Source organism: Pezoporus flaviventris, unplaced genomic scaffold (assembly GCF_033815535.1).
Source record: "Pezoporus flaviventris isolate CSIRO_AGI_PZ_B2104156 unplaced genomic scaffold, CSIRO_AGI_Pfla_v1 ptg000191l, whole genome shotgun sequence".
Taxonomy (NCBI): Eukaryota; Metazoa; Chordata; class Aves; order Psittaciformes; family Psittacidae; genus Pezoporus; species Pezoporus flaviventris.
This window is the reverse complement of record NW_026892739.1, coordinates 224,490-251,389: the sequence shown is the minus strand read 5'-3', so window position 1 is coordinate 251,389 and position 26,900 is coordinate 224,490. Positions and strand designations below refer to the sequence as shown.

Here is a 26,900-nt window from a genome sequence, read left to right as displayed (position 1 = left end):
CTAAGACTCCACAATAAAAGGAAGGTCAATTACATGGAAGGAAGTAAATGGAGAACCAAGATGCAACCTGTCAGGAGCATTTTGTCCATCCCAGCAGACAGAGCTCCCAGGATGGGTTTTCTATGGTTCACAGACTGTGGTACAGAAAAATGACACAATAAAGGGAAAGGTGATAACAGAAACAAGAAAACCAGCCCTGTGTATCAAAGGATGCAACACACAGAGCAGTCTAAGGCAGAGGGAAATGCACATGCTAATTCCTAAGGAAAGCATCAAGAGCAAGGAGAGAATCCACTTCACTTACATCCCTGCTGGGCATGTTTCACACTGGCTTTTCCCAGCCTGATCCTGGTATTTTCCAGAGGGACAGGGTATGGGCTCTGCGCTGCCAGTGGGGCAATAGTGACCCACAGGACACAAATAGTCTAGGAACAAAGAAAGAAACACACTTGTAATGTCACTGCTCTGCTTATGTGCTGAACAGCTCTATAGTGCCATGAGGGGAAGCACCACCACACACCTAGAACTGGAAGATTTAATAGGATATAAAATCTTTATAAAGCCATTCTGCACTGCCACATGGTTCAATAACTTCCCCTTCAGAGCCCCATGGATGTTTTTAATCCATCAGAATCTGAGTTACACTTATGCGTATATCACTCTTATGAAAGAGAGAATAGACAACTGCTTATGCATCTTCTTGCTCTCTTTCTAACAAAGGTGAAAATATCCCATGGAATAAACTTCTCTTGGGATATTGTTTTCAGCTTGGGTTTTGCCTTGGTAAGATCCCCTATTTTTCCGACTACATTTACACACAATTTACACACCACTAAACCTGTGTTGCAAACGCGTTTTAATCTAAAGAACTAGTCATTTCTAAACGTGACTTGAAAGCATAACTAAGGTCAGATTTTAAGCCCTGTGCCTCCTGTAGGTAAAGAACGACCCAAAGATTTCCTACCTGAATGCTGGGCTGACACAGAGCCCTCTGGGCAAAACCATCCTTCTTTACACAAGCCCTCTGGGGATCTCTGGCCATGCTGAGAGCAGAACCACCCTGGGGAGCAGGCCTGGCAATCCTGTGCTGACTGGCCCCCATCATGAGCCAAAAAGGAGCCTGGAAAGAAAAAGCCATCAAAAGCACATCCTCTTGTCATCCTAGACTAAAGGAAAAGAGCGGGAGCTGCTCACACAGTAACTAACTACACCAGCCCCAGAAACCTCCTGCAGAAGATGCCAAGAGGATGCTGGCAAGAAAGGAATCCAAAGGGAGTAGAGTCCCCTTGGAGAGTAGATGACAGGTTGGTCCTGAGTGCTGGCTGCGCTGAATTCCTCTTTATTTCTGGTCTGGACTGAGCAGTGCAACCACTTGTTTAATGTAACAGGAAAGAAACAAACATTCCACAGTCTTTCTCCTTCAACTTAACCATCTGTCTCATGAAGAGTGACGGTAAAGGACAGCTCTTGATGTGCAGGGAGGGTGGCAGTGGTGTGCTGGGCTGTGTGACCTCTCCTTCAGCATCATGTAGGCCACAAGCTGAGGCTTCTGAGGCAGTTTTGCAGCTACTCTCTGAGGACACATCTAGGACTGCTGTTCCCAATACAACAGCACTGGATTAGAGGATGAGCTTTGTGCTGATAGCAGCTGTCCCTTGGGGAAATAAAGGGGCAGCAGGACAATGGTACAGCCTCAGGCTCAGCAGTGCACTGGGAAGAGAAATGGTTGAATGCAGCAGCTGCCATCAAACCTACCTGGAGGACATGGAGATGGAGAAGAACTCCCTGCAGGACAGAAGTGGCCTCGAGGACAAATGTTCCCTCCTGCTCCATCCATGGGGTTTGGGAGCGTTGAGCCCCCTGTGCAGTAGAAGCCAGCCTCACAGGGACCTGATGGAGCTGAGAGCTCTGCTGTTGCACAGTATGAACCTGATGCAGGGGTAGAAGCAAGGCTGCCATCTAAGAGTGCTCAGAACCAGTCCCAGCACAAGACTGGAATTGCCTACTGCTCTTGGCAAAAGGGAGAGCAGCACACATGGGCAAAACCCCATTTCTGCAGGAAGCAAGCAGTCTTCTCCTACCTGGGGTGCAGGGAAGAGGAAGAAAGGACCCAGCAGGACAAAAGGTTCCTGCTTGGCACAAGCCAAGAGATCCAGAAGCTGGAGCTGCCATACCTGCTAATGGAAAAGACATAGACTGAGTTGAAACAGAAGAATTGAGAGTACTTAAACAGCTCAGGAAAACAGAACTAGAGTGCTGAAGGAAGGAAAGAAACAGGAAAGTAACCCACCCTGAACTGCCTGGACCCTACAGGTGACTCTGTAATGCCACCTTCTCAATAACAACAGCCATCATGCTCTACCATTCCCCTTTGTACCAGAGTGATTGCCAAGAAACACTGGTTTGCTTGATGTGGATCCAGGTGGACAAAACCATCCAGGCATGCACAGTCCATCTGGTCTTGTCAGGCCTGGCTTGGAACAGACCCTTCCGGGAGGACACAGCTGGCACTTGGAAGTATCCCAGATATTTAAAGCTTCGCTGTAGGTTCCAGGGGGACAGGGATACTGAGTGGCAAATTCTGTATTCCTGGGGCAATAGTGACCTAGGAAAGAAGAGAGAGGTTTCACAAAGGTTAACACGTGCTGGAGAATCACCAACCTAGACACAGCATTCTCTTCATCTGAGAAGGACTGATCCCAAGCTTCTCAGCTTTAGTGAGAAGGTCTCAAAGTGTACGATAAAGGTCAAAGCTGATGCTCTATTTACCATTTTCCTCATTCAGACAGGAGCCGAATCTCAAAAGAGCTTAAGTGCTTTGACCAAAGACATTGACCTGTCCATCTGCTGCATCATGCAACCAAGTCCAAGGGCAAATCCACTCCAAACAGCTGCCGGGGCATCTGCTAATCTCAGATTACCCAATCCCAAACTGTGCCGGGATGAGTGGGCAGAACGACCAGACCCACCTGCAGGACAGTCGGTGTAGTTTGCGGAAGCAGCCGTGCAGTAAAAGCCTTCTGGGCACTCCAAACACTGTGCCATGCTCCAGGATGGGCTGTAACTCCCCGCAGGGCACGGCTGGGCTCTGCTGCTCCCCACCTCACAGTAATGTCCCGGTGGACAGGGTCCTCCTCTGACCGTTGTCTTGCAAGAAGAACACCCCAGTTACAAGGCTACCAACTCAGGGGTGGCCCTTGCAAAGTGATTTGGGTCAAGCTCTCATGCCGATGAGAACCAGATGTGTTGTGTGAAATCCTGTGCTCATCCCTCAGGCTGCACGCCTATTCCTTTCCCAAAAGAAGGGATCAGAATTGTGCCCATAACTTGCTGGGATGGCCATTTGGAAGGTGGCCTCACCCTTTCACCATTCATAGTCTGCAGAAAGCTGAGGCATAACCTAGTGTTTGCTGAGTTATCACCTTTAAAGATTCTCACTGTATTTTGCCTAGGAGGGGGGCTGACAGATGCAATGTTCTCATCAAACTCCTGCACTCCTAACTTCTGGAATTCTAATCTGATACAGCATTTCACTCTGCTTTGCAGAATCAGTATGCAAATAGAGAGTTCTTTTTGGTCAGCTTTTAGATGTAAAAGCTGAAAGAAGGCCAACTGCCCCTTTTGCTATCAAGAAACCAGATGCACCGATGCACCCAATACACAACATAATGTAGTTAAGGGACAGTTCAATCAGGGGCAGAAGAACTAAGGTGACTTTATGGTCTTCAGTTCCACAGATACATTTTACACTATTCACAGTACAAGCACAGCTTACCCTGGGAGGTTTAGCAGAAATGGCTCCTCCACTGCAGTAAAACCCAGCCTCACATAATCCAGTTGGAGAAACAAGTCCAGTCCCATCACAGAAATACCCTGAAATGAAGAGGAACCACAAAAGGACCATAATGATACTGGTCGCATGAGACAGACAAACAGCAAGTGTGCAATGAGGAAATAATCACTGAAGCATCATGTTTGATAGCACCAACATCTATTCTCCTGGAGATGCTGTCACTGGGAATAGCTGCAAGTACAGAGCTTACATGCCTGAACAAACAGCACTCCTTGTATCATCTACAAGGGGCTGGAACTGGATGATCTTCAGGTCCTTTCCAACCCAAACCATTCTGTGATTCTGTGACTTTAGGATCTCCTAGTACAAAACCACATAGAGAAAAGGTGGAGAAAGGGAAGCTCACAGTGCAGATGCAGTCCCTTTATGCTCTACCCTGTATCTCTCCATGAAAGCAGTTGTTCATGATTGCTTGCTCTGGAACCACAAAGTGTCTCAGGAGCCCTGGAAATACTGGTGCTTGGCTAGAATCTCATTCATGCTTTCTTTTGATATTGTACCTGCATCACACAGGAGACAGTCCTTGATCCTAGTATTCCCAGTTGAGTTGCTGTAATAACCAGGAGGACATGGCTGTGGAAAGGCAGAGCCCATAGGACAGTAAGTCCCCTTTGGGCATGTGTTCCCCAGAAGACCATCTGTAGGTGCTGGAACAGAAACACCTCCTCTGCAGTAGAACCCAGCCAGACAAGGTCCTGTAACATGGGACTGCCCCACAAGTGCACAGTAGTGCCCTGAGAAAGCAATGCAATGCCGTTAGTAGGGGCAGGAAAACACCCCAGGTACTCCAGAGAGGAAGCTACACAAGTCACCCCTGAAGCTCAAGAACACTCCCAATTTTCATGCATTCTCCTGTCATATTGAGATGTCCTTATTTGCTGCTTGCCTGGGTCACAGGGGGTGCAGTGAGCCTTCAGGCTGCTTCCAGTCTGGGGGTTGTAAGTCCCTTTTGGACATGGGAACTGAGTGGCAGAAGCAGTACTTGGAGGGCAGTAGTGGCCAGCTGGACATTCATTCTCCATAAAGGAAGAGGAATTTGGGGGGCAGAAGAACCTAGTGCAAAGAGACATTAAAAAAAGAGAAGAAATAAGACATTTTCTAGCAACATTCCATCCACAAATACCTGAATAACAACTTAGTGGTGGGACCAGCCAGTCTAATGTGGTGTATTGACCACAAGAGACCTACTTATGCATATTTTACTACATTTTGAGTTGTTTCCTCCTCTGCCAAATTGATGGCATAATTGCAAAAGCCACAGAGACATAATTTCCTTAACTTGAGTCACAACACATCCAGGCTGCGATTCATCAACTTGTAAAAGTTAATCAAGGTCAAATCCAGGCAGTAATTGGAGATGAATCCCCACAGGAAAAAGCCAGACTCAGCATCAGGTGATACCCAAGATCCTCTTCCCCTTCAGCAGGCTTGTTGCCAAGGGAACAGTCTCTTCCTTTAGACATGGGAAAGGTTTATGGTGCTAGTGGTTTCCTTGCTCCAAATAACTTTCTGATCTAAATTCCAGTGTAGTTGTACCTGGATTTAGGACTTTGCCTGCTCCCACACTCAGCTGTAGCGTGGTTAAACAGAGCTCTGCTTCCTCACAGACAAGTGCTTTTCAGTGGTAAAAGAACTCATTTTCCCACCACACTCCTCTCCACGATGACTGGATAAACAATTATGCCTAATAGTCCCTTACTCACACCTAAAATGTGTGAGTATGGGACTCACACATGTAGGGGACTCAGTGTCTCACCCTTACCCTTTGGGACAGGGGAGGCAGCTGCCTTGCCTTGGTGAAGGGTTATAGGACCCTGCTGGACAAGCAAAAGGAAGAGCTGTGCCCTTGGGACAGAAATACCCTGGAAAAGAAAGAACAGACCAGAATCAGCAGCCTTTGGAACGTCAAAGACGACTCAGACATTTAAGCAGGACATTAACTCACCCTGGGGACAGGGCTGTGGCTTCTCTCCAGAGACACAGTGTTCCCCCTCCGGGCAAGCACGGCACTCCTCTCCATGGGTGTGTGGCATGTAGGAGCCAGGGGGGCATGGAGCTGGACTGCTGGATCCGAGAGGACAGAAGTGACTGCCTGGACACGGAGCTCCTGAGAGGCCATCAGTGGGAGCTGAGGACTGGGCCCCAGAGATGCAGTAGTACCTGCAGCCAAGAAAACATCCTTCATTTCCACAAGGCTAAGAAGAGCCCTTGTAGACCTCCTCTCTTGCAACACAGCATGTAAATGTGGGTGCTCTTCTACTCACCCTGGGCTGCAGGGTCCTGAGGGGGCTCTCTGCCCTGAGCTATTGCAGTAATATCCCCCAGGGCAAGGCTGGCACTCCTGCAAGCTCCTGCTGCCTTCACCACCAGCCCATGTGCCAGGAGGGCACTGCACTGGAAGCGGGGCACCTGGCAAAATACATTGTGCTGGAGTGAGGAAACACCACCTCATGCCTTCTGTGACTGATCAACAGCTCTGCTTTAGCAAAGCGCTCTTACCTTCAGGGCAATAATGACCAGGAGGACAAGGAAGTCCTGATTCTCCATCTTGGGGGGTTCTTACTCGGGCACCACTTTTGCACCAAAACCCCTCAGCACAATCTCCTAGAAAACAGAGTAACTGATACGAAATGCATGAATCTATTAAAAGATATCAAGAAGTTCTTGATAAGCGAATGGGATAGTTCACCTAGATCAGCATCCTAAAGTCCTAACACCAGTCCATCAGCCCCTGCCATGACTCTAACACCACTGAATACACTCAGGAGAGCAGCAATATACCTGTTGGGGCAGCAAGCCCAGAGAATTCACAGTATTTTCCTGGTGGGCACCTTTGGCATTCTGTGATTGCTTTCAGTTTTTGCCTTGGTCCAAAGGTTCCTGCAGGGCAGCTGTACTGAGTGCTGCTGTTTGTTCCTGCTGGGCAGTAAAACCCTCGTGGGCATGGGTAAAGGGTAAAATCAGTAACTGGCCCCTGCTGGTTGTTACAGTAATAGCCTGCAGGGGAAAAGAAAGCTACATTAGGAGATAGTTACTAGGAGATAGTAGCTATTGAGGTGCTGCTCATCAGGAGAGAGCAGGTTCTCCCAGGCACACATGTCTGAATTGCTTTAACCTCTAGTGGCCTTTTCACACAAAGCCAGAACTTGCTCTTCTCCAAGTCAGGAGAGGGAAACCACCAAGACAGGCAGCGAGACTCTCAACTTGCACCCATAGGAAGGCTCAGGAGTCAGCAGTAAGCAGCCATCTCTTGTATGATGCATGGAATTCCAATTGGAGACTGTGAAAACAGGGGTGCCTGCACAGCCTACAGCACCTTCTCGACTCCTGGCAGATCTCCCAGCAGGGGAATGGCTTTTCCACCTTTGACTTTTCCTCTCTAAACCACTGGCTCACACATTCATTTGAAGCTGTCCAATACACACAAACATACCTTCCTTTGAGCATGTGCCCAGAGGCTCGGTCTGTTTATCCATGACTTACCTTCCCAGCACTCTCCGGTCGGAGCAGTGAGGCCAGGTTCCTCACAATAGAAGCCAGAGGGGCAAGGCTGGCACTCCGAAAGCATTCTCCTCCCCTGGAGGCTGGAAAAGGTGCCAGCAGGGCAGAGCTTGGGTACTGCTGATGCTGCAGCTGCGAGGACAGAAGCAAGACAGAGAGAAATGAGCAGTGAAAGATGAAGGAGGTCGTTGCTGCGTTCAGGGCTTGGATGAACGTGCAGCAGCATGGAAACAGGGTCAGGGAAGCCATGCAGAGCTCAAACAGTGCTGCGTGGGAGAGGTCTGACATTAGGAGCTTCATTTAACAAGGGAAAATGAGGTGCAGCTGTTCACAATCCAAAGATGGAGGAGTTTGGGTGCTGAGACAAATCTATCACTCCCCACTTTCAAAGAACAGGCCAGGGGGGAAACTAGGGGAAGAATCAGAGTCTTTAGGCAGTAGCAAGTTGGCCACCACACTTCCAAAATCAGCCCCAGTGATTTCAGATATTGCATGACATGAAATTTTCTGTATTTCAGACATTAAGTGACATGAAATTTTTACTCCTGCCGGATACCTACTGCAGTAAGTGCCCCCAGGGCAGATATTCCCAGTCACACCATCTGTTGGGTTAGGGATTGTTGCTCCAGCTTTACAGTAAAAACCAGCAGTACATTCCCCACTGGGCACAGACAGACCTGGAAGACAGAGGGGATAATGGCACTCAGAGCACTTAGATAAAGGAAGGAAAGCAGGAAAAACACCCACTCGAAGCATCCCTCTGGAAGACACCAAAGGCATCTCACAAGCACCATCACAGCTCTACAGAAACATCAGGATAAAATCAGCTCCTGTTTAACACATGGAAGGAATACTGAAAGGAAGGAAAAGGAGCAGGAGAAAATGAAGCAGCATTTTGTCTGTATCCCAGCATCTGCAGGCACACAGAATACAGGGAATTTTGTCAGGAGACCCTGATACTCCATGTCTATGAACCTATAGCCACCTGTGTTCCCATCGGTCCTCGAAGATGGCCATGGAGGCAGTGACTCACTTGAAGACACACAGCAAATTCTGGGAAAACCAGGTTTATCATCCAGAAACAAAACTAGCTTTAGGGTCCTCTAGTGAGTTCTGAAATAACAAACATTTCCCTGCCCACACAATGCCTTCATTTTAACACCCCTCAAACCAGATCACTCCTGCTTTGCAAACACACAGACCTGAGGCATTGCAGTAAAACCCTGGAGGACAAGGAAGTGGCTCTGGGCTTCCTTTGGGGCAATAGAAACCAGCTGTGCACTTCCCTCCAGTGGCGGTGGCTGGGCAGAGGCAGTTGGTATTGGTGTAGTTATCCAGATCAAAAGGCCGTGAGGTCCAAGCAGCTGAGATGCAAAACCAACCTGAGAACAAAAAACGCCACTGAGAAGCTCTAGCAATGACAGAGCCCCAGGAATTCTCATGAATAACCCATCCTGGATGGTTTTGCTGCAGGACACAAGCATCAGCCTCCCAAAACTATGCTGTCCCCAAGTGCTGGGCAATGCAAAAGCCACAGAGATCCAGTCTCACCTGCATCACACATGCCTGAGGCAGCTGTCAAGTTCTCCTTCCCACAGTAGTGCCCAGGAGGACAGGGCAAGCAGCTATCCAAGCTCTGTGTCATGGGATCAGGGTTATAGTAGCCCCGCGGACAGGGGAACTCAGTAGCAAACCTGGTTCCTTTGGAATAAAAAGAGCAAATGGCTTTCATGGACTATAAATACTACCTTGGCTACCAATCCTGCTGTATCACTTCATGTAGCATCCTATGGTTCGGGGTCATCTTTGCCCATTTATGTCACTGCTGACCTTCACAGTGCACAGCTTGCCCTTCACGGCCAGGCAGACAGTGCTGTTTGGTTTGCCTTTAAGGCTCAAACAACAGCCATAGCTGTGGTTTCCAGGGTTGGGGTTTCTTCCTGTGAAGAACCAGACTGACACTTAAACCTTTGGTCCACAGAGACAATTTCTTGGCCCATGGATTGCCTTGTCCCCCAGGACCCATCTCACCTTTGGGGCAGTAAAAGCCAGCTGGGCAAGGGTTCATACTGTAGCTGGTGGAGTTTTCTGGGCAGTAGTAGCCTGCAGCACAAGGGAAGCATGCAGCTTGTCTGGTGAGGTTGTTGTAAGTCCCTGCAAGGCAGGGCAAGGGAAAGCTGCTTCCTTCTGGGCAGAAGTGGCTCACAGGACAAGGACCTCCTTTCTCCCACATACCTAGAGCACAGAAAGCACAAAAACATGGCCCACAAAGGGAGCTGCTGAGGGAGGGACAATGCTAACAAAGGTCCAGCAAGAAAGATGTTGTCTTCTCTGGGATCCCAGAAGACAGATCAACACAGTAACTAGAATGACCACTTTGGAACTCTCTGATGCTGTGTTACCGTGCCTCTTCTCTCCTTGCTTCACAGGCAAAGCCACAACAAATCATACTGAACAGATCAGCCTTCTAAATGCTCTGCTTCGCATCCACCAAGAATTCTGGAGAACATGGAATTCGCTATGAAAGATTTGTAACTCTTCCCTGGAAATTCTTATTTCTGAGACACAATAAAATGACCAGGAGCAACCAGGCTACGTCCATTACAGGCACAACAGGAACTGCCTGGGGCCAAACCCCCTCAGCATTGCACACAGACAAATGAAGACACCGGCGTTCGTTCACCCAGGGCAGCTCACCATGTGGTGATGGTGAGGAAGCTCCACTCGAGCAGTAGTAGCCAGCTGAGCAGGGTCCTGAGGGTGCTGTGAGGCCAGCAGAGCTGCAGTAATAGCCAGATGGACACACTGTGCAGCTGGAGTCCTGCCTGTTGTAGAGCCTGGTGAGGGACACAAGCAGGCTTTCTGTTGGCAGGAGCACAAGTTCAGCAGTAGACCACTGATACCTACAGCTCTGGACAAGTGAAAGCACCCAGGAGGCTTTTGTGATCAATGCCATGTGTCTAATGAGCCTTGCTGAGTTGTACTTTGCTACTTAAAGGACTAAGGGAGAAACCAAAAGGAAAAGGATAACACCAATGAGCACCAGCAGAACCAAGAAGACTACTTACCTGTCAGAGTAAGTGCCCACAGGGCATTGCTGGGGGATGCTTGTGCCAGCTGGGCAGAAGTGGCCAGGGGGGCATGGACCACCAGTGCTCGTGTTTGTGGCTCCATTAGGGTTTGGGACACTTGCTCCTACATGAGGAAGGTAAACCAAAGGTGTCCTGAATGACACGGGTGACTGTTCCTGCCTAAAGAAACATTTCCACAGCTGACAGAAGAGAGCAGCTGGTGATTGTTACTTAGGCCAATCTATAGTGGAATGGAATAACTAACAGCAAGTACCAGGGGGAACAGAACCATTTGGATGGCTTAGTCCACCACAGACCTACTCCTCTAAAAGCTGAGATGTCAGGGAGAAGGAGACAGTGACCACACATGATACAATTGCACTTAAACCCCTATACAGATTTAACTATAGCTCACAAAATACCTCCCTAGCATGTATCATCACTCTCCAGTGTATAGCCAGGAAAACATACTCAGAAGAGAATAAACTCATCTGAGTTCCCACTGCTGCAACCAGGACTAAAAGTGACCCCAAATGTCCACCTTCCATGCTAAACTGAGAGTCATCTGTTTGTTGAAGGGCCAGTATGTACAGAAGCTATTTAAGTTATATGGGAATAGTGAGAGCATCTATGGAGCCTGCCATCCACATTGCAAAGCATGGATCTGAATGCTGATCACAGCAGAGCTGACTGCCTTCTGCGCTTGACCTGAAAGAGATCCCAAAGAAGGGGTGAGCTGCCCAAACCAGCCACAACCAGAGAGCAAGGCCTCTAGGAAATTTGTATTTGTGTGGTTTTCAGCTCTCATCTCGGACTTCTCTTAATAATTCCAAGCACATAAGAACTTAGAAGTAAAGTAAATGTCAGGATCCCTATGAAATCACCCAAACTCAGGACCCGTGGTTCCATGAGAGGTATCAAGCACTAATCCTCAGCAGCGTGGTTGCAGCATGCAGCACAGAGAACATTCAGTGCTGCTGAATATAGTGCAGGGGGACTGAATGACGTTGCCACCATCTTCCTGTCTGTAGTCCTTTGTCCCTACAAATCCAAGCCCTTATCCTATGCAAACACCAACTGCAAGCTGCCAGGAAACTTGCTCACAACAGTCAAATCCCTATGGTAATGACTTTCTTGAGTCTGCTTCTTGTAGTTTTCCTCCCCAAGTCCTTCTAGTAGGCTCAGAAAGCAGGTATCTAAATTGAGAAACTTATGATGGGACTGATGATAACCTTATCACATTGCTTTATTCCTCAGGACCACCCTGGCACTGTCTGTAATAAAAACATGGGAAAGATTGTACAGAGAATGTACAAAACCTGATTCCTACAGGGAATTCCTTTTCGCTTCTCTTTTTTGCCCTGTGAGCTCTAAATTCAGTACCTGCTGTGCAGAAGAATCCTGGCCAACAGGGACCACTTGGAGAGGATAATCCCCATTCTCCACAGAACATCCCTAGAAGACCACAGAGGGAAAATAGCATCAAGTATGGGTAAACAGGGAGAACAGCCAGGAGAGCTGCTGTGCTGCACACACGCATCGGGAGGCAAAAGGGAAGACTGGGAGAGCCAGTCCCTCAGCAGCAGCACAACAGGGACAGAACCACATCCCAGCCCAGCTCATGCTCCTCTGGGAAACCCTGAGTGTAACCCAACCTTCTGCAGGGCCTCAGGGAAACCTGTGGCTCACTGGGGACACTGTCAGTGGGATAAGGAACCTCCTGGACTGTGTACTTTGATGTCTGTATTCCCTAGAGCTGAAACATGCATCAGTGGCTTAGGAAAAGGGATATTCAGAGATATCACCCTCTTAGACACTGCTCTACACTGACAGAGCCATCTCCTCACCTGCAGGGCAGTGCTGACACCTCTCAGCCTGGCTGAGGCCATAGGAGGGGTTGTAGGTCCCAGGGGGACAGGGATAAAAGCTGATTCCAGTGTTCTGAGGGCAATAGAAGCCAGGAGGACAGCGACGGCGCAGTCCACTTGAGCAGTGGAACCCAGCAGGGCAAGGGAAGCATCTGTCTTGACCTGTGAAGGAAGGAGAGGAATTAAAATGAACCATGTAATGAAGTGGAAGGAAAACACCACGTACACAGCTTCGCTCTGCCTTAGGAAGCAGGAATGGAAACGAAGTTATTCCGTAAGCCCTCCTGCTATAACTGCCCTTCCAACACAAACCAGGAGAGTTTGATTCAGCTTCTTAACTCCACCAGCCCCAGAGTGCCAGTAACCTCCACACCTCACCGCAGGCAGAACAGCAAGGAAAGGCAGTGAACCGCTTACCAGCTGTCTGTGCACCTACTGCTCCAATCCTCACCCATGAGCTGTCTGCCAGGGTGAAATACATTCCCCGTGTGACACAAGGGAAAAAACAACACCCCCCCGACCCCTTTCTTTACTCCCCCCCATTGAATGCTGATAATGGCCAGGAGCTCTCAGGACACTCTTGGACGCAGACAAGTAACACAATTGGTGTTTTCTACATCCCCCAGGTCACAGACAAGTTGCAAAGCTCCAGTTCCTGACCTGTTGCATTGCTGTATTCTCCACTGGGGCAGGGAGAAGGGGCTGCTGAGCCTGCAGGGCAGAAATGTCCTCGAGGACAGAGATCTCCAGTGATCCCATCCTCTGGCTTTGCGGTCTTTGTCCTTCCTGCGCAGTAATAGCCTTAAAGCAGAAGACATTTGAGTCCTGTCTCTGATCCAGAGCCAAGGGAGTTTTTAAGAAGCTGAAGGAGCTTTGTCTGGCTTTGTCTCACCTCGTGCACAAAGTCCCTCAGGAGCAGCCTGCCCAGACATGTTGCAGAAAAACCCAGGAGCACAAGGCAGGCACCAAGTGGCATCCTGGGCTCCTCTCTGTGCATTCCAGGTGCCAGCAGGACATGGCATCTCTTTTGGGTGGGTTGTGCCAGCAGGGCAATAATGTCCTTGTGGGCAGAGATCTCCAACTGGAAGCCCCATCTGAAGCGAGGAAAATTACCTTAATGTGGTTTACAAAAGGTTTTGTAGTGCCAAAAGGCGTGATGCAATGTGAGATATTCAGTACTCACGGGTGTGGAGGTGCTGGAACCTTGAAGGCAGTAATACCCTGGCTGACAATGTCCTTCTGGCTCAGTCAGAGCAGCCCTGCTGCAGTACATGCCTGCTGGGCAGGGCTTGCAAGAACCTGCCCTGGCTACATCAGTGTAGGTTCCCTGCACAGAGAGAACCAGTGAATGTCCTCTGCCAAGGGGCTGGGAGCCTGCAGAAAATCACTGCTTGAGACCCAAGTTCACATTCGACTCTTACCACTGGGCATGGGAGAGGGAAGGAACTGCCAGCCAAGCAAAAATGCCCTTTGGGACAATCCTGGGGTGCAGCCAGGCCTGCCTCACTGCAGAATGTACCCTCTGGACAGTCCCGACAAAGAGCCTGAGCACGAGCCTAAAGGGGGAACACAGAAAGCACTTGGCAGATGTGGGGTATTGCTGCTTGCCCCATGAATCAGTGAACTTTGCACACTCTCCCAGCTCCCTACTACGGAATGAGCACCCTGAAGCAAATGAACTGCAGTCAGTCCCAATGCAACAGACCTGTGGGATCTGAAGAGCACCTTCCACCACTAAAGCAGTGGCAAGCACAGAGCTCTTCTGTTGTAGGGTAAAAGCAAAGGAGGTGGTGATTACCCAATGCAGGAGAAAACCCAGGTCCGCTTTTCTTAAGGTGACCACTTACAACCACTTCCTGCGTTTCTGTTCCAACACTGGACAGTTTCCAAGGGTTCTGATGCCCCCCCCCCCCCCCCAAGTACATTACACAGGGTATACTAACAGACTTACAGGCTGGAAGCTGCCAAGAGGACATGGTTCTGGCTTGAAAGCTCCTGGTAAGGAATAATGCCCTTCCATCACCACTTGCTGAAGAGCACTTTTGGCACCTCCTGTGCAAAAGTAGCCAGCTTCACAGGGTCCTGAGGGAGCTTGATTGTTTGTCCCATCACAATACAGGCTATGTGGGGAAAAACAGACACCGTGGGTACAATAGTTCCTTTTGTCACTGCATAATACAGTCTCAGTACAAAAATATCCCTGCTGTCTATCTGGAATCTTGGAGACCTGTTTCTTGAAAGGGAGTTACAGAGGATACGTGTCACTTCTCACACATGTGTTTTAAGGACCATAACCTCTCAGATTCAGTAGCTGTACCCTGGGAAGAATCCTCCCCTCTACAAGCAGGGAGCAGCATCTGCATCTACTTCTGACTAAAGGCCTTACAAACACCCAAGTGTTGGTTTTCTTCAAACCTGCTCTGCAGCTCTGGGCTAAAAATACTTAAGAAAGCCACTCTGACGGCATTCCCTCCAGCTTCTGCACAGAACAGGAATTCCAGAGCAGTCTCCTGCTCGGTTTTCCTGCCTACCTCTCCTGGGAAAACAGAGTGAAGTAAAAAAATAGAGGGATAAGCTCTTTGAATTTGGATTCTCCCAGAGCTCTGGACTGCACCTCATGGAGTCCTACAGCACCTGAAAGTCACCGTCCCTCACTGGCCTTGTGCTGCACGTACTCAAAGCACGCTCACGGGGAAGTGAAAGCCACCACAATCCATTCCTTTGCCTTCCAAATCAGTGATGTCATTTTGGTGCCGTTAAAAGGAATGCAACAGGGTGGTGAATTACACTGTCTGCTAACGTAACATCAGTATCAGGGAGGATGTTTAGGCAGGAGCTGCTGGGTGAAACCATGCCGCACCACTGATAGGAGCCTTGCTCTGCAAGGTAAGGGTGGGCTGTTGGGGCAACTAAGCTGAAGGCTGAACAATCCCTTTGCAATGGGACAGGGCTGAGCCATGTTCTCTGAAGAGGACACTCACCCAGGGGGGCAGTCCAAGCACTCCTGGAGGCTCCTCAACCCACTGAGGTTGCTGTAAGTGCCTGCAGGACAGGGGATGGGTGAGGCACAGCCAGGTGGGCAGTAAGCCCCAGCAGGACACACGTCTCCTGTCACACCATCTGTGGGCAGCTGGAATTGGAAAAGGCATCATTCAAAAGAAGGAGTAACCAGGGTTCAGGTGTTTACAGCATCATCCTGCTTTGGGCCCAAGGCAAGACAGGAAAACAGAGACATCTTCTGTTGTGCAGAGCACAGACAATACCTAACTTAGGGGAAATGCAGTAAACACAACATGAATAAACGGATGTTTTCACAGCAGCATCCCACTGGAATTCACATCCACTCAACTTCTGGTTTTAGTTAAGGGGATGTTGGTGTTGAGAGGGACAGATATGACGTGGCTGCACTCCCTTTGAGGGCAGCAAGTGGTCCTCATGCCATCAACCTGGGGACTTGATCTTGAAGGTCTTTTCCAACCTCGTTGATTCTATGACTCTATGTGAGCAGCGCAGAATTGTGACTCTTGAAGTCACCGAGCTAATAAAAAGCACCACAGTGGGGAAAGAGCCACCACATTGGAGCACAATTAGATAAGGAGGAGAAGAACTTGCCACGAGACTTACTGGAGTGAGGGCTCTGCCCTGGCAGTAGAATCCAGCCTCACAGGGACCACTTGGCCCAGTCTGCCCTGGAGCAGCACAGTAGAACCCACGGGTACACGGACTGCACTTCGAGGGTCCAGATAGCCCCTTCTTGCCACTGTATGTCCCCTCAGGGCAGGCTTCAGGTTTAGAGCTGCCTTCCACACAGTAAAAGCCCTGCAAACCAAAGTCAGCTTAATACAGCACTTCAAGCTCTTCTATTAGACCCCCACATACCAGTTTCTTCCACGAGGTAACTAAGAAAGAACAACTCACTGCTGGGCAAGCTTTGGGCTCTGGCATGGCAGGAGAGTCACAGTAGTACCCAGGTGGACACGGTGTGCAAGGGTCTTCACCCTCTGTGCTGGAATTATCCCAGAAGAAGCCTGGCATACAGGGGAAGGAGAAAGGGAACCCAGTCCCCGGAGGGCAGTGATAGCCAGGTGGGCAATCCCCTGTCTGGAAAGCAGAATACACACTCAGGCATGGTTTTGTTGTCTTCTTCTGAGTAGGGAAGAGGAACCTCTTAAGATTCAACTCCAAAAGAACCAAGCTTAATCTATAATTTGAATAACCTGGCATCTTTTAATGCAGGAAAACGGGGCAGAAAAGAAGGGGAGGGAGGGAATTCACAGTCTTATCAGTAGAACTCTGACCATGTAGGATCATTATTCTAGGTGAGGGGTTTGGAAGGTAAAGTCTTGTCATTGAGATAGGCCCTACATGTTCTCTATACAGCTGTGGGGAAGATGCTCTTCTTCCACACTTGGAAAAAGGGCTGGAACTGGGATAAGAGTTATCCTCTTGCTCCTAAATGAAAGCACAGATTCACCCATGTGGAAGAGAAGAGGATTCTTTTTTTAACAGCTATTAATATTGGAAGAGTTCACTCTTTCTAGAGACAGAACAATCACCCTGAAAGATCCCCAAACTCATTAGATACAGAGCAGCACCAGCTCCTGATCTCTGTCCCCTCTTTCATAGCCTGCTTTGACAGGCAGAAGGTTAAGTAAAGACAAAAAACATGCATTAAGCTCACTCCATTTACAGTTGTAGCCTTTGGAGAAATAAAAAATCAGGAGGACCTGAGCTCTACTTACAGGATTGGGAATTCCTGGAGGCTCAATCCCATCTCTGTAGCAGTACTTCCCCATGGGACAGGGCAAGCATTCGGCAACACTGCTTAGACCCATCTGCTCACCATAGGTCCCATTGGGACAAGGCTTACCCTTGAAATGATATAGAAAAATGGACCTTTACCATACTAATATGACTGGGAACAAACACTGACAAGAGGCACCAGGAATCTGGGGTGAATGCTGAAAAGATGGTACAATGGAATGGGGATCCAATGCTCTGGACTGTGCACAGAAAACATTACCCCAGTATTAGCAACAGTTGTATGGAGGGCAAATATTGCTAGGATCTGTGAACCCCAAAAGAGTACAGAAACCAGTTCAGAGACTACTGGGAAAGGCTCCTATAGCAAGACAAAGCCCAGTGCAGACTGTAACTGCACAGCCAACTCAATCCCAATCCCAAGGACCAAAGCAGACTCACTCACAGTGTCTCCCTGGGGACAGTAGTATCCTCTTGGGCAGGCATTTGCACTGGTGTCTGGAACAGCAGCCTGTCCTTGTGGGCACAGGAGACCCGCTGGGCACATGGCTAGGAGCATCACCTCCCAGCTGGTGTGCTCTCCAGCACAGTAATGTCCCACCAGGCATGGGAAGCAGGAGGCTGAACCTTGGTCCTACAACAGGGAAAGCACGGGGTTCTACTTCTCAAGGGCAAAAGAATCCTTGCACAATTGGTAATGCTCCCAGAGACAAAAAGAATTCCCACCTAAGCTAACCTGTGAGCAGCAGGCAGCTTGCAATTCAGTGTATTCACCCTGCAGGCAAGGAAACCTGGGCTTCACAAATAAGAAGCAGGTTCTGTGGATTATCCATGGAAAAGGTTCTGATCCTCAGAACAGTCCAACACCCTTTGCCAGCAGGAGCAGAGAACACAGGCACGTCCCCTCCTCTTTCTTTGTTACACGGAACTCCAAGGCACAAACAAGAAGGAATCTCTTTGCTGTACATACATCTCCATTCACCATTTCCCTCCTCTCTGACCTTAGTAAGGGTTCCAGTGGTAACTACCAAAACTGTGCAGTGATGGAAAACTGGCCTGGAGGAAGATACTGGGGTCTCTTGACAGAAGTGAAGAGCCCATTTCCCATCAATGGGGAAACATGGCAATTAGCACGATTATTGATGCCGTTTTGGGGGTAGACAACTCAGAAACAGGCCTCAGCACCTGCCTGTGAGAACAATTGGGCCATTGCTACTCTCTGCTGTGGCTCCATCTTGCTGTTTAACTGACGGCTTGACTCCACTGCAATCAAATGCATCCTTTGGAGCAGGAACCAACTCTCCTTTCTGCCAGGGTCAAATATGCCATGAAAACCCAAAGTCCCTGCTCAGCTACAGGACAGATGTACTCAGGTTGCTGGTCCTAGCCTCTGGAGTGGGAATAACAGCAAAAGCAGCACTGCACACGTGGTATGCACTTTTAGCACCAAGTCTGGAGCACACCCAGACCTGACTGTGTAGAAACACTCCTTCTCTGTGCTAGCACTTTCCCTCCTTACTTGCAGAGTCAGCACATGTGGCCAGTATTCTTCAGAGCACTGGATACGACCTCCCCAAATTGGAGCCATCGCGCAAGGAGATGAACTCACTCCAGTGCCTCCTTTTGAGGCACTCAAAGCCTCAAGCTCGCCTTGAAGCTCCCTTTCTGCCAAATTTCAGTCCTTCTGCTCAGCAGGTGCCAGGAGAAAATTATTGTTACTTACTGAGAAGTTGCCAGCACCACAGGGTTGAGGAGATACAGTGCCCAGCTCAGGGCAGTAATACCCTCCAGGACAAGGGGTGCAGTCTGCAGCCACTTCTGCACCATGTTCTATGCGATAGGTTCCTCTGCAGCAGAAAATCCAACAGAAGAGAGAGTCACAACAGCAGCAAAACGATCCAGTATCTGAAGGGGGCTACAAGGATGCTGGAGAGGGGCTCTGCATCAGGGACTGGAATGGTAGGACAAGGGTTGGTGGTTAAAACTGAAACAGGGGAAGTTCAGGTTGGAGATAAGGCAGAAGCTCTTCCCTGTGAGGGTGCTGAGGCGCTGGCACACGGTGCCCAGAGAAGCTGTGGCTGCCCCATCCCTGGCAGTGTTCAAGGCCAGGTTGGACACAGGGGCTTGGAGCAAGCTGCTCCAGTGGAAGAGGTCCCTGCCCATGGTAGGGGTTGGAACTGGTTGAGCTTTAAGGTCCTTTCCAACACAAACCATTCCCTGGTTCTCTGATTCTATGACAGCACACCTCTGGTCTGGATCCTCAGTCATCTGTATAGAGGAAATCTACCATTTCTGGAGGCAAGAAACTCCCTGATTCAGAAAAATCCAGCCTGGACCAGCCAGTAACACGCAAGGTCAAAGGAACATTGCTGGTGCAGAAAGCTATTACTTAAACCCACAAGTGTTCTGAAATGCCATGTAGAAGTGTTTTCTTTTGTACCTGCACAGCTACTGCAGCACATGGGATGCACTTACACTGGGCACAGAGCTGGCTTGGAGGTCCCACTGGTGCAGAAAGCTCCTGGGGGGCAGGCAGCACAGTCTTCCACTCTCCCATTTCCCAGCCTGGTGGCATAGGTTCCTGCAGGGCAGGGGTACTGTGTGCCCCTCTGTGTACCTTGCCAGAAAGAGGAGAAGACCAGCCTTAGTTCTTAATACAGCTTCAAAGACAGGAGGCAATAAGCCCCCTGCTCTTCGTTGTTGGTATTTACATGAGTTACATGTAAATATGTATTTCTATATACAAAAATCACTGCTCGCAGCTCTGAGAACAACAGTGACAAAATCACCACTTAGCAAAGTGTGCCGAATCCCTGCAGGAAGTTTCCCATTTACAATTGCAGCAGATATTTGCATCTGAATCCTTTGCCAATGAAGGGAAAGAAAACAATGCCAATGTGCTCTGTGCAAACAGTGTTATTTACTAGACAGAAGGGACGTTTTGTTACCGACTCCACATTGAACACCCAGTGCAGAAGATCCGCTGATAAAGTCAGGGTGTGATATCAGAGTCCAACAACATTTCTAAGGACAGAAGCACACTAAAGCTCCTTCACTCCTACCCTGAGGGCAGTAGTGCCCTGAGCTGCACATCCCAGTAGGAGAACGGGCTCCTCCGAAGCAAAACCAGCCTGCAGGGCATGGGGAGCACTCCTCCGCTGAGGTCAGGCTTGTCCTGTTGCTCCAGGTGCCCGGGGCACACTTGTGCTGCGTTGGGTGCTTGGTGCCTGGTGGGCAGTAGTGACCAGCTGGGCATGGAGTGGGGGGCTTCTGCTTCCCCCCTGTTCCTGTAACACACATTGAAGACAAGCAGTGTAGCCTAAAGCTGGCTTTACAAAGCCCAGTTCTCGGTCTGTTTTCAGCTCTGCCGGGTGACCCTGAGTGAAGTCTTCCCCTCATTTTGCACCTTTCCTCTATTTGAAACAGGGTAACAAGAATTACATCCTCTCATGAAAGATTCTGTCAGAACTGGTTACTAAAGCAGCTTTTCATCAGTTTAAGTATCCTGTGTGGTGTCCCTGTCCAAAGCAGACACTGATATTAAAGCCACCAATAAGCGAAAAGCTTTGAAGACACTAAAAGCTGGCCACTTTGAGGCCATGAAGTTAAAACAGTCACTCTGGGTGGCATAAAGAGAGAACCTGAGAATAAATTTACCTTGTCCATAGGGCACAGCAGTCTCTGCAGTACCACTTTGGGCATCTTTTTCCCATTTACCGTCATTGTGATAGCTCATTGACCTGTTCCAGGATGTCCCAGTGGGCCCTGTGACACCAAAGAACACAGTTCACTTGGCCATAAAGCCTCTCCTTACCTCTCCCACAGGCAAATCCAGCTGGGCACGTTTCGCATTGGGACTTCTCAAAGAGGTTGAAATCATTGCCGACTGTTCCTGGAGGACAGGCGTTGCTGGGAGAATGAGGGCTGGATGACCCTGCTGGGCACACGTACCTGACAAAACACAGCAGGTTAAGCTTTGGTGCAAGAAGGAGACAAACTCTGTGCCCTGTGACAGTATTAGGGTGAGCGCTGCAGCTGGGGAGATGCAGCAATCCCGAAGGTGAAACACAGTGAACGGACTGGTTGCGTCAAACACCCTTCATCTAAAGAAAAGTAGGTTATGCAGCCAGGTTGTGCTGTTCACAGCCATGGGATGTGAGGCCTGGCTTCATCCTTGGCTAATTTTATAACCTACTCAGTGGCAACAGTGCTCTCCACCAGAGCAGGCTACATCAACACTGACTCAACGGGAACTGCAGTGATGTCTTGACACAGCAGCACCACCTGCACCTCTTGACACACGAAGCAAAACCAGGGGAGGTGAAATACATGCACAGACATCAGCAGCAGCACAGGAACCAAGCCAGGCTTACCCCGGTAAGCACTCAGCATCAGGCTGGGCTAAGCCAGCCTGGGTACAAGCTCTCCCTGCTGGGCAGGCTCTGCAGTCAGTGGCTTCATCCTGGCCTTGCAGAGGGTTGTGTGTGCCTGGCTGGCACGGCACTGGGTGACTTGCTCCAGCAGGACAGAAATACCCAGCAGGGCACTTCCAGCACAACCCAAGTCCTGAAGAGAGACAGAAAGAAGGCATTTAAGGTCCCCAAAGGAAGCGTGATGTGCTGACAAAACAGAGGGTCCCATGGAACGTGCTTCCTTTGCTTGTACCACCAATAAAATCACTGCAATGCCAGAAGGTGGTGCTGTTGGATTAGCTGAAAGCTAGTGAGGTTTAGTGGCTCATGCAAGCAGTAAGACCATCTGGATTGTGTTCTGAGACAACAGGACAAGAAATGAGACACATTAAACATAAAACCATCAGCCTTAAACCATGCTCTGCTGCAGGTACATTTAATAACCCTCATGCTCAGGCTTCTGCTGGAAGAGAGCCTGGGGTTTTCCATGCTTGTATGGGGTTTTCCATGCTTTACAGACTGGAGATATGCTCAGGACCCGTGGATACCTGGCTTGAATGACAAGCAGTGAGCTGTGAGCACCCCTAAAATCCTGGCTGTTAAACAGGAGGCGTGCATTGTGACTTAGAGGAACGCTAGTAAGATCAAGACGTAATAACCCAACGATTCCTTCCTGCTGTTACCATGCTCAGAAAGTGCATTTCGTCACAAGATGCCCCCAGATATCTCAGTGGGTGAAGAGGAAACACAACTTTAGCACAGGAGTGTCACTCCTGCACAAAGCAACTCGAGCAATTCAAGGGGAAGGGAAACACTGGCTGATGGAGTACTCCCAGGTTGAACCCCTGCTGCCTTCCAAACGCTTGTTGAAGCAAGGCTCAAGCACATCCCGGTGTGTATGTGCTTCTGCAGGCTGGAATAGAGCTCTCCAGCACCCCAAAATGACCAGGATTTATTCAAGCCCAGGTTTCCCCCTCCACAGAGGGAAGGTGCAGGTCCACATCAGGATTCCTCAGGGTGCAAAGCAAGTTCAAGGGTCACCTCTGCCTTCCACCCACTTGCTCATTCCCAGCCCACAAAACCCTCATTGTTTCCCCCTTACCTTTACTCCACACGGCCCAGAAGAACACAAGGGTCCAAAAGCTCGCTAGAACCAGGTCTGAAGTTCTCAAGGCTATAAAATCCCCCAGCTCTGAGCATAGCAACGGAGTCAACGCAGCTGAAGGGGGGCTGCAACCTCATGGAACTTTAAGCATTGCCTTAAGATGAAAACAGCTGCATGATGGGGGTCTGTGCCAGCAGCAAATCCAGTGGGAATGCCATATGACAGAACCAGAATCCACACCACTTAGCTAAACCATATGAGCCATCACCTATCTCATGATAGCGTACACGAAATACTCAGGGTTTATTCACATATCCCCTGCTTTGCAGGTGTTGTCCCGCCTTTGCCAAATGCTCCTTAGCATAATTGACTCAGTACATAAAGCACTACAGGCCTAACATGACCACTGAGCAGCTGAACGCAAGGTTTCTGCTCCTACCAGTGCACACGGTGATTTGTGACCCTGGATAAAACATCCTGGACTTGGACCAAAGTTTACTCGAGTGAACTGAGCTCATCCCCTGAGCATCCCTCTGATTGTCTCTCTTTCCCCATTTGTACAGCACTGTGAAGGAGGAAGCAGCAATTTCTACACCTCTGTGAGACACTGAGTTACTCTGCAGGGCACAAACCCAGGCAGAGCTTGCCTCAGCAGCATGCAATTGCTGCAGCAGAAAGCCAGGTCTCCCTTTGCATGTCTAAGCAAAGATGTAGTTACCATGCTCCATTATTCTGTCCTTCTCGATTCATTTATCCGTTACTAAACTGCAAAATCCAATCACCTTCCACAGGTTTCCCAGGAACTCAGCCCTGCTGGGTGCAAACCAAAGGAAAGGTCACAGAAGAGAGCTGGAAACCTGTGGAAGCTTTGTGCCTACCTCCTTGCATGCATTTCAGAACACGACATGCTGCTTCATCTACTTGGCACTATAAGAAAGTGGCACTCTTAAGGGCAGGGCTTCTACAGCTTCCGAAGGCTTCAATTCCATTGTTTTTTGATTGATACAATGAAGTTTTGCCTAATCTGTAACCTTATTTCCCTTTGCTACAAGAATTGTGCTAAAAAAGGTGACTCATGCAAAGCTGACACAGTTGAATAAGCTTTAGCAACAGGCAGCTGCTGACTTTGGCTTCACAGCTGACCTGCTGGATGCCTTTAGCACACTGTGTCAGGTTGCTCCTTGGTTTTCTTTCCTTCTGCTCTAAGTACAAGCATCACTTTTCCCTGCCATGGCAACTTCTTTCAAGTGTCTGCATAGGGCAGAGATCTAAGTATCAGGGTCCAAGTCCGTAAGTGATGTAAGTGAAGTGAAATAAGGGGATAGTAACTTCTAGATGTAACAGCTTTGTAATCCCCAAATGCTTCACCACAAATCTGGTGATTCATAGGCAGTTCCATAGGTGGTCCTTTCATGCAGAGCTCTAGGACTGCCTGAGCCAGAGCCTAGTAAACACGTACTGTAGCTGCAGACCCTTCACAAGAATGTGCTTTAACAGCGTGATTTACAGTGAGAATTATAACCCCAGTGCCCAAAATGAAGATCTTTTATGACACAGACCTGGCAAGCATGAGGAGCTGCTGCTGCTGGGGGGGTGAAGCTCCTCTTTGGGCTTGAAACTCCCTGCTGGGCATGGAGGGACTGCAAGGCCATCAGGACAGAAGTGACCTACAGAAGAAGAAAACAACCTGTGGTTTAGCAATGACATTGTAAGTCAGAGCAGAGCGCTGCTGGGTTTCTTGCACGCTGATGCATGTCTGTGTTGCAGGGGATAAAGGGAAAGCTCAAGTATCCACGGCTAAATCATACCATGGTGTCTGAACGTTGCACCCTGAAGGCTTGGTTCTGCAATAGAAGCAGAGATGCATGGGCATAATCAGTGGAAGAAACCAGCAGGTCACTTCAGGGAGAAGCAGCACATTAGAGATAGCCCAAATCTTTGAGTCTGGAAATTCTGACAAGATTTGGTAAATTCTCATCCATTTCCCATCCAAAAGTGTTTCTTCCTTAGGTAAAACCTGAGCTGGTGATTCAAATCCAATTCAAAACATACAGTGACATTTCCAGCTAAATATCCCAGTTAGTTTTATTAGTTGGCATCATCAGAGTTAATTCTTCTCTTCCTATTCCAATTCTTCTGCTCTCTCCAAAATGGAAAGATGAGCTGAAGTGTTCCTGCTCTAAGGACCACATTCCTCTTTCCCTTGAGATCCTCCTGCCAGTTGCACATCTAGTGATGAAATGCTCATATCCAGTTACAATGAATTGTTCTTTCCAAGTAATGCTTTGTAAACCCTGAGTATCAACTAGTTTCTAAATTCCAGATGGATATTTGAAGAGTGAAAAGAAGGATTTACCTCTGGCATGAAGTGCCACTGCTAAGTGCAGATGTGTTGCTATGTATTAGAATAGCAATGACACATTATTCCCATGCACACGATGTTGAGTACACAGATTATATGGAATTAAACTCAGGCAAACCATGAAATATCCCACTGGGAATCCTCAGGCCTCTCCTGCTTGTGGTGGTAGTCAAACTCCTTACCATGTAGGGGCTTTGCAATTGGGCTGGATGACTTATTCTAATTGAAGGACACAAGAGGTACTCATTTAACACTGAATTTCACCTTGGGATCCTTGGCATATATTGAACGTGTTGAGCATCAGGAGATTCGCACTTGCTCTCTCAGGTCTTGTGGTTGATAGACTGGAGGTGAAACCTGACTGCAGCCTTTGGCTGATCCTGTGCATGGCAGGTAGAGAAATCCTCTGTTCTGTCCTCTCGTCTCTCTATTATAACTAAATCTAAACTCCTGAGGTCTTGCTCTAGCATGATCTCTTTAGCTTCGCCATTTCTCCTTCTACTGCACAACACGTAAGGTACCCAGAGCACAGGAACTCTTCATTATTTAATAAGAGGGATTCTAATTACAGACACAAGAATTAAGTTACTGAGTTGAGTGACTCTGCAGGAGGCACCTGGAGCTGTGTAGGGCTTACAGGAGAAGGAAAAGCATGATAGGACTGCAGATCACAACTGCATCTCTGTAGTAAGAGCTACCCCATGCTCTCCCTGTAAGGCCAGTGTGCTTGGAAATGAAGTCTGAAGGTGGGTGGAGGGAACTCTCAATGATATTCCTGCTACTGCAGCACCCAACTTTCCCTCTTACCAAGGACTGTGGTGAAGAATGGAGCTGAACTGATGCTGAGGACCTTGGAGGGACACCAAAGCACTGCACTGTATCACAGGAGACAAGCCCAACAGGAAGCTAATATTGGGCTACCAAATCCTCTCTAGGCTTATACTCATTCTCCTGGATGCATAAGGGGTTTTAATGCTGCAGAAAGCTCTCTTTTTATGGGGAAACTAAGCCAAGCAGCCCTTCAGTACCAGGACAGCTTAACCTCCAATGTCACTGAAGAGCTGCACGCTCCCAGCCTGGACAAACACAAAGCTTTGGGGTTTTGTGTTGGGATTATCCCCAAACAAACGCTCACAGACTGTAAGCTAAGGTGCTTTCACAGTTACTCCATCATTTCCTTCTGGCTAAGGAATCACGTGAAATGACATCCTCTGCCCAGTCCCTCCTATTCTGTTCCCCTGCTGCCTAATTTTGCACCAGCATCTCAGTGAGGAATTTGTACCCCCACCAGTGACAACACACTGCAACCACCTAAACATGGGCCTATCTGCATGTCTTTGAGAGTGTCAAGCAGAGAGAGGAATTAGGTAAAAAACCACAGCGTGGCCTTATTTGATTCTGAATGCTACAGCACCCACTATAAATGGGTATTAGTGATAGCCTGTGAATCCAGCCCCTGAAGTGGAGAAAGACATAACTGTGTGTGAATCAATTTCACAGATGATCAGTTAAAACCCACAGAGAGGGAGAGCTTTCTGGGAGGGAAGGGGAAGCCAAAGCTTTCCTCATGGCTCAGCAGCACTTGAGGAACTTGCTTTTCAGGAACCCTTCTTGATGGCATCTGCTGGTTTTAACCTCCAGTGCTGCTGTCCCACAAGGAACCAACCTCTGTTCCCAAACTGCCAGCTAAGCTTTACCAGAGCAAAGTGCCATGGCAGTCTCCTTAGGGTCTAATGCCTATAGAGGACACGGTGAGATGTACCTACCTGCTGGGCAGGGCTGGCACAGCAGAGAGTCTTCCCTTGGGAAAGGGCCGGGAGCGGAGGTTATACACTGAGTGCGGCTTGGATTCGGCTGCTCACCAGCCCCGCAATGCTAAAGGGAAGAAACAAGAATTGATCCCACCACAAGGTCCAAATGGCCATTGCTGCTCAAAGCTGTGTCCCAGGGAGGCCTGAGGCAGGAAA

The 26,900-nt window shown here is 48.9% G+C and overlaps 2 protein-coding genes and 1 long non-coding RNA gene across 3 annotated transcripts; all 3 read right to left on the bottom strand.

Annotated features, from left to right (window-relative positions):
• Positions 1–22: 22 nt before the first annotated feature.
• Positions 23–13,372, bottom strand: LOC133262153 (multiple epidermal growth factor-like domains protein 6). The gene is made up of 25 exons (XM_061441095.1): positions 13,186–13,372; positions 12,954–13,094; positions 12,273–12,455; positions 11,809–11,880; positions 10,423–10,549; positions 10,052–10,191; positions 9,386–9,589; positions 8,906–9,055; positions 8,557–8,736; positions 7,915–8,031; positions 7,337–7,486; positions 6,635–6,850; positions 6,353–6,457; positions 6,118–6,262; positions 5,799–6,013; positions 5,616–5,715; positions 4,740–4,906; positions 4,354–4,587; positions 3,776–3,873; positions 2,970–3,147; positions 2,378–2,605; positions 2,082–2,174; positions 1,756–1,929; positions 965–1,120; positions 23–425 (listed from the first exon to the last, which is right to left on the bottom strand). The coding sequence occupies exons 1-25, from the start codon at positions 13,313–13,315 to the stop codon at positions 301–303; spliced, it is 3,828 nt and encodes a 1,275-aa protein (XP_061297079.1). The 5' UTR covers positions 13,316–13,372; the 3' UTR covers positions 23–300.
• A 107-nt stretch (positions 13,373–13,479) lies between these two features.
• On the bottom strand, positions 13,480–14,369 carry LOC133262154 (uncharacterized). Its single transcript, XR_009741225.1, has 3 exons — positions 14,245–14,369; positions 13,715–13,849; positions 13,480–13,620 (listed from the first exon to the last, which is right to left on the bottom strand). It is a non-coding gene; the product is annotated as an uncharacterized LOC133262154 (long non-coding RNA).
• A 901-nt stretch (positions 14,370–15,270) lies between these two features.
• LOC133262174 (neurogenic locus notch homolog protein 4-like) lies at positions 15,271–26,804 on the bottom strand. Its single transcript, XM_061441118.1, has 12 exons — positions 26,700–26,804; positions 24,131–24,238; positions 21,428–21,620; positions 20,869–21,005; positions 20,117–20,341; positions 19,530–19,671; positions 18,778–18,901; positions 17,500–17,688; positions 17,036–17,164; positions 16,212–16,394; positions 15,918–16,112; positions 15,271–15,423 (listed from the first exon to the last, which is right to left on the bottom strand). Exons 5-12 carry the CDS (start codon positions 20,145–20,147, stop codon positions 15,271–15,273), a joined length of 1,146 nt encoding a protein of 381 aa, XP_061297102.1. The 5' UTR covers positions 20,148–20,341; positions 20,869–21,005; positions 21,428–21,620; positions 24,131–24,238; positions 26,700–26,804.
• Between the last annotated feature and the right edge of the window lie 96 nt (positions 26,805–26,900).

Coding starts and splice junctions, on each gene's coding strand:
- LOC133262153 (XM_061441095.1), bottom strand. CDS start 13,315: ATGCCATGTCCTGCTGGCACCTGGAATGCACAGAGAGGAGCCCAGGAT. Junction 13,095..13,185: donor TGAGGGACTTTGTGCACGAG/GTGAGACAAAGC, acceptor TTCTGCTTTAAG/GCTATTACTGCGCAGGAAGG. Junction 6,014..6,117: donor TCAGGACCCTGCAGCCCAGG/GTGAGTAGAAGA, acceptor TCTTGGCTGCAG/GTACTACTGCATCTCTGGGG.
- LOC133262174 (XM_061441118.1), bottom strand. CDS start 20,147: ATGTGCAGCTCAGGGCACTACTGCCCTCAGG. Junction 17,165..17,499: donor ACTGTCCCCAGGGAGACACT/GTGAGTGAGTCT, acceptor TATCATTTCAAG/GGTAAGCCTTGTCCCAATGG. Junction 16,395..17,035: donor CTCCAGGAATTCCCAATCCT/GTAAGTAGAGCT, acceptor TCTGCTTTCCAG/ACAGGGGATTGCCCACCTGG.